The 6,997-nt window shown below is 27.4% G+C and overlaps 1 protein-coding gene across 2 annotated transcripts in view; it reads left to right on the forward strand.

The window, feature by feature from the left end:
- The window catches only part of LOC100169469 (short-chain dehydrogenase/reductase family 16C member 6), a 27,881-nt gene extending 22,424 nt beyond the window's left edge, over positions 1–5,457 (forward strand). For both annotated transcript variants that reach the window (XM_003240694.4, XM_001951062.5), the window contains 4 exons: positions 4,076–4,205; positions 4,281–4,395; positions 4,486–4,611; positions 4,711–5,457. In XM_003240694.4, coding sequence (XP_003240742.1) covers positions 4,076–4,205; positions 4,281–4,395; positions 4,486–4,611; positions 4,711–4,783 — 444 coding nt within the window. In that variant the 3' untranslated portion in view covers positions 4,784–5,457. The remainder of the gene's footprint in view (positions 1–4,075; positions 4,206–4,280; positions 4,396–4,485; positions 4,612–4,710) is intronic.
- The last annotated feature ends 1,540 nt before the right edge of the window (positions 5,458–6,997 follow it).

Raw genomic sequence — 6,997 nt, forward strand, 5'->3', positions numbered from 1 at the left:
CATATTCAAAAAGAGTACTTCAAAAATCTGCTACTTCAATTTTTGGAGAAGTTAAAATCAAAAAATCAAAAATGTGGGAAAGTCGATTTCAAGTAGACTTGACGACAAATTCAAATCTTCTTTCAGAAATCTTATAGCTTCAATAGATCAATTTGAATATTTGGCAAAAAACAAGTCTATAATACTATGTCACGCGTGTGTTAGACAAAAACAGAAAATCACGGTATCGAATCCCCTTAAAAGTCAAAACACTGTTAATCTATCTATATAAGAATCTAACTTGATTTTGGAGACGAAGAAAACCGGTTTGTTTGTTTATTTATTATTATTTTTTTATTTGTTTGCACTTGCATTTTTCCATTTGAAATATATATTATTTATTGAACAAATAATCTATTGTTAAATTTTTTTCTATACCTTATCTTTATTCTATAATAAAAAGAATAGTTGAATTCAAAATGTAGGATATATAATTTTCAGAAATTAGCAATAACAATAACTACAATATGTAATTATATTATATTATTTATATAGCCAAAAAATAGTCATATGTTTTTTTAATTAAATTATAAAAAAATAATTTTTTCCGGAGGAAGGTCGGCCAGCTAGTACATTATAAAAACTTACTATATATCTAGTGACTAGTTATAATTATTGTTTTCAAATTATTTATTTTTAACCTACCGACTTTGCATAATATAATGAGTATGCGCATGTTATGATCAGTAAAGGTCAATAAAAATGTGCTAATAGAGGAAAGGTGTCCAAAGCGGCCACCTTAAGGTTCAACACAGTCGTGTCACACTTTAGGAATTTTTTTTTTTTATGAAACCTTCAAGGTTGTCTAGTTAAACTTGTCAGGAATCATAATTTCCAATCAGAGACTATTTTAAACAAATAAATAAAAAGTTATTTTCATTTTTTTAAAAAGTACAAAATTGTTCACTTTGCCCACCTAGGTGTTCAAAGGTCAGTCTATGTCCATTTTGATCACCGGTTTAAAATTTCTATTATTATTCATTATTTCATAATATTATCATAAATATATATATATAATATAACTTATATTATATTCTTACAACTTTTCTTCGATAAATGAGTAACTTCAGTTCAAGCTTTGGGTCTCGCTAACATGGTTAAGCTGTAATTTAGTTTATAGAAGACTTTTTAGTGATCTTTTTATGATATAATTACTACACCAAAAATTAATTTACATGCATATACAATAATTATAATCATTAAAAAAATATAGTCAAAATGAAAAATATTTGAAGTATGGGTAAACTTGTGACCATAGTGACTACTTTGCCCTTTTAATATTGTTTAATTTACTATTTAAAAAACAATTATTCCTATCAACTAATTATACTTAAGATAATTCTATAATATATAAAAACTTATGCAGATTTCGAAAAAAATTAATTACTATGTTTATAAAATATAATTATTTATTCAGAGCACTAATCTTACATCAACAGCATCCAAAAATGAATTTTTTTTTTAAACGGAAACGGTAAATGCTTTTATCAATAGTCGTTTATCAGTTGATAAATATGATAAAAATGAATCAATCTCCGTGATGAAACCAACCGTTTATTTATTTACGACAGAATTATAATAAGACTTTGTACAGCTTTCCCCTATATTATAAACTAGATACAGGATGTAACAGAAATAGTTGACAAAATATCTGTAATTACCAAATAGGTACAAAAAATGTTTTGTTCTATTGAAAATGTATTTTTTTAAACATAAAATTACAATAATCATAATTTATTAAATTAAATAAATTTTTTTTCATTGATTGGAATAAAAGTTTTTTATATTGTAAGTTAATTATATATTTGTCAGTTTTGTTTCCTGTTACACCTTTGAGGTACGTAACAAACATTGGTTTTAAATACTGTATTCATAATCAATGAAATATGATACTACTTAGGTGAACATTAGTATAATTTTCTAAGGTTTCAGCCGATTAAGAACTACCTACCTATATATATCCTGTAAATCATATTAGCACAGTAACACGCAGTATTAAAATCGGTTCGATGATAACAATTTGTTAGTTTGCACATTTTAAGTACTATTAGTATAAAAGTATAACACGTTTTCCGTTAAATAAGTCGAATCGATATCAATGACACCGGTTCATGTATAATTAGCTTAGGTACATAAAAATATTATTATCTTTATATAATACATAATACATTTACTAATGAGGCGTCTTATATAGAAGTGGATTAAAATCACAGTTAAACAACAACATCTGGATCCCTGGGCATAGTAATATAGAAGGGAATGAAAAAGCAGACCAATATTCCAAAAAAGCAGCAACATCTACAGGCGCCCAAAAATTAAATATAACAACATTCGCAGATGTAAAAAACCAAATCAAGGATCGTATAAAATTCAAATAGAAAATGCACTGGCATAAACAGAAGACTAAGCTAAGAAAAATAAAAAACACAATTTTCGACTGGCCAAACTTCCCTCCGAGTAGAAGGGATAAGGTAGTTATAAACAGACTCCGCATCGGCCACACCCGTCTTACACGCGAATACCTCATGAACAAAGGAGAAAAACCACAGTGCGTTACTTGTGGAACCGAACTCTCAGTCAACCATGTTATCACTGAATGCCTACAATACGCAGATGAACATAGAAACTTCCACATACCCAACACACTAGATGCAGCAATAGGACCAGACGCAGATACCACCATACAAATCCTTAAATTTATAAGAAAAACAAATCTGTACAGTAAAATTTAAGTTTAATTATAAAAAAAAAATGTATTTGTAAACAATTATAACTAATGGCCTTTGTCGCCGATGTTAATTAAGAACAATAAAAAAAAAATAAAAATAAACAACAACAATAATTCGTCATGTTAACAATAATAATCAGGATTAGAATTTCTGAAATTTCATACGGCAGTACGGCACAAAATAATTCATGGCATAAAATTATACATTTACAATGTTGAATGATCTGATTAAGTAATATAATATTGTTCTCCTTAGGCTTTTTCTAATAAAATTGTAGTGTTAAATATAGTTTAAAGTTTAAACTTCTAGACATCGGTCGGAACTCGGTAAGACGGTTAAAAATGAGTGGGTATAATGACCAGTTTAAAAATCAAAGTTCAAGCCATTCGATGATAACTATAATAATTATTATAGGCTATACTTTTTTTGTTAATATGTCTACGGTTTGTTAATTATGTACAGAGAGCAAGAGATTTTATTGTAAATTTGCCTAATTTACAAATATTTTAAATTCAAGTATAATTTGCGCAAAAAAACTAAAAGAATTCAATGGAATTTAGCTTATTTTTGGTGCTTTATATAACACCTTGCAAACATTGTTTAGAACCTATATTGTATAGTAAATAGAAATAGTATATATTAACAACGAACCATTCCGTTTCACGGTAATGAATAGAGACAAGTGAAACGGAAAGAGAAAGATTACCTAATAGAAATCGAAGTTAAAAAGTACAAAGGAACAATAATCATTGATTTTAAATTACTAATTTATAATTTTAAATTATATAATCGATACTAATCGTACAGCACAATATAATAGACTTTAATATAATCTTGTCAAAATGTAAACTTTAAATGCTCATAAAAAATGAATTTGGCTTTAAGCTTGACTTATTTTTTAATCCAGAAAGAACTTATGAGGAACTTTATGTTCATTTTTCAAGCGTTATGGCTTACAATTTACATGTTAACATAAACTAATATAAATTGTAAAAAAAATATTTTAAGTGATAAAACTATAAAAGTACCTATGCAATTTAAAATGTCTATAAATAATTTAAAAAAAGAGCCAAGACATCTCGAACATTTTATCATGTCTAGAAATTAATAAGATAAATATTTGGTGACAATTAATTATATTCTAGAGTATATATAAATACTAACATTTTAAAATATAATAATATGCATTTAACCGAATTGTTAATGATGATTTAATTTCTTTTTTAACGGCTAATTTTGATATATTATATAATATTATTGTTTTTATTCCTAGAATAATGAGTTGATACATTTTGTCTTACCCGTAGATGCTCGATACATTTTTGCCCGGAATGAAAGCGCTGAACAAAGGACATTTAGTATTCTTGTCGTCGATGGCTGGTATAATTGGCTTGAAGAACTTGGTACCTTACTGTGCGTCCAAATTCGCAGTTAGAGGTTAGTGATTGTCGGCTCTGCACAGACAGTTAATAATAATAGGCGGTCATCACCTAAATATTGTTTTGGTTTCAGGTCTAGCGGAAGCGATATTGGACGAGTGCAGAGGAGATGGCTTCACAAATCTCAATTTCACCTCTATTTTCCCGTATATGGTCGATACAGGTCTGTGCAAGAAACCTATAATTCGGTATGTCCGAGTGATGCAATACAATATTTATATGCTACCATGAATGGTGTTTTGAAAACGTTTTACTGATAACACATTTATTTTATATAGTTTTCCCAGTTTGTTACCACTCGTAACGCCTGAATCGACAGCAAGAGAAATAATATCCGCCGTCAGAAAGAACTTGTTTGAACATTCCATTCCGAGTCCATTGCTCGTCATCAACAACATATTTAGGTAAATCAAAATGATTTAATAATATTATAATGTCTAACGACAGCAGGCTGTGTGCTAAAATACATATTGTGGTTCATTGTTGATTCTTACTCGTTATAGGTGTTATCCGTACAAAATGGCAATGGACTTCAAAGATTTCATGGGCGGTGGCGTTGATGCACATGATGATTAATAATTGTCAAGCAAGCGTGAAAACAAAATCCTACCGAAATAAACATATTCATATAATACAGTTCGTACATTCTATAATAGCCATACACCGCTAATATAGATCAATCGCGTACTATTTTATAAAACTATGAACTCGTAAAGTAACTACATTTGTGGGTAGTAATTTTTTATGACTTAAGTAATTTAATACTCTAAAGATCCTAATTTTAAGCAAAACCTGCCTTAAGCTTTCAGACGCACTCTGCTCTGCTTATTGTGATTTTATTTATAGATATTATGTGCTTTTTTTGATGTATGTTAATTTGTTTTAATTTTAGCTATTCGTAATACAATGGCATGTACTCTAACTTATCTAATTTGATATAATTCGTACATTTTATTTTTCTAATCGCAAGCACAATTATCAATGTTTAAACATGAACAATTTGTATTTAAAAAAAAATATTTTATTAAAATGTAATTTAGAAAATATTTAGAAAACTAAGACTGTTATTCTATTGAATACTTGCCTAACTTAAATATATTTATATATGTAATTAATATACTGAAATTTGAGTATTTGATTTAAAGAAATTTAAATAAATATATATTTTTTATTTGTGTAATAATACATGTACCTAATTATAAAAATCAAAAAATATATGGAACTTGAGAAAGGTTCAGTTTAACATTGAACAAATTTAATGATTATAATACAAAGACTTTAACCTACCTTTTTTTTTTTACTCAAGTAGTATAGGTAGGTAAACTTATAATTTATAGCACAAAAAAATAAGAAGTATTTATTACAGAAATAATTTCAGAATTCCACGAAATTACATAAGCACAATTGGTATATAAAATTATAAACGTAAAAGTAAATCTATTTATACAAAGTAGAGCTTAAACTTAAAATGCAATATTATTTTTATCACATTCTGAGTGATATTATATCAAATTATTGTTTTATTAGACTAGAAAAAATAATGAGTGGGAATTGTTAAAATAGATGTGATTTATTATTCGTCTCCATTTTATCAATCAATTTATCCAAAGATTTTGCCTCGGTTTTAACCAATTTTAGTAGCGATAAACAACATTTTGAAAAATAATGGAAATGTGTATAAATAAAAGTAGTTGATAATTAATTTTTCATCAAAAACACTCGCTCAACTATAAAACTTTATTGATTTTTAGGCTAAGAACAACTTATTAGGAAATTATGTGTAACATATTCTGTTGAACATATTCTTCTAAGCTTTCTTACCAAGCATTCAATTTTTTATCATTATATGAAGAAAACAAACTAAAAATAAGGTTATCAAAATATGTATTTGGACATACTAGACTCACACATTCTCGTCTAATGTGTAAGGAGTCCAAACACAGGTTTGAAACGTGTCTCAGTGAACTCACTGTCAAACAGATATTCTTAGAATGCCCCACTCACCAAAACGCCCAACAAAATCAAATATGAACACCATCTCACTCAAAGTAGAATTTACCTCCAGACAAGAAAAAAGAATAACAGACTTCATCTTTAAAATTACACGATACGCACGTGATCAGCAGATATTAGTACCCATAGACCATAATTAATTTTTCATAGGTACGACCAATATTCCTCTAAAGATCAACTGGTTGGCAACACCGGCTATATGGCTATATTTGTATTATATATTGTAGTTATTAAATTTTTTCAAAACAAATTTTGAACTCTACATTTACTTTGGTAAAATAGTAGAAAGCAAGTAAAAGTTTGAAATTTTTCATTGGTGTGAAATAATTAAATGCTGTACGCATTTCTAGGAATAAAAAGTTAATATATTAATATTATAATAACATTTAAAAAAACTGGGATTAATTATATATTGAGTAATAATTCATAAATAAATCATACAAAATATGTTATCTCATCATTTTAAATATACATGGTTAGTCCGGGGAAACATAAGCTGGACAGTTTTTTAAATGTTTAAAAGTAAATTCTTAGCTATAGCTTCTTTAAAAATATAAGGTGAAAAGTGATAATTTAACCTCTAGTTTTGTACATAACTAAATACATATTTGAAGTAATTTTTCAAATTTTAAAACAAGCATCCAAAATGACTAATAGTTTGATTGATGTTAAATTTAAGAGGACGCTACACCCGCATACGTTGTCTCCGTCTTTTAAATGTACGACATGACAAAAACTGTTTTGCGCGGGACAACTTTTCTAGCACCATATTTGTTA

Source organism: Acyrthosiphon pisum, chromosome A1, assembly GCF_005508785.2.
Source record: "Acyrthosiphon pisum isolate AL4f chromosome A1, pea_aphid_22Mar2018_4r6ur, whole genome shotgun sequence".
Lineage (NCBI taxonomy): Eukaryota > Metazoa > Arthropoda > Insecta > Hemiptera > Aphididae > Acyrthosiphon > Acyrthosiphon pisum.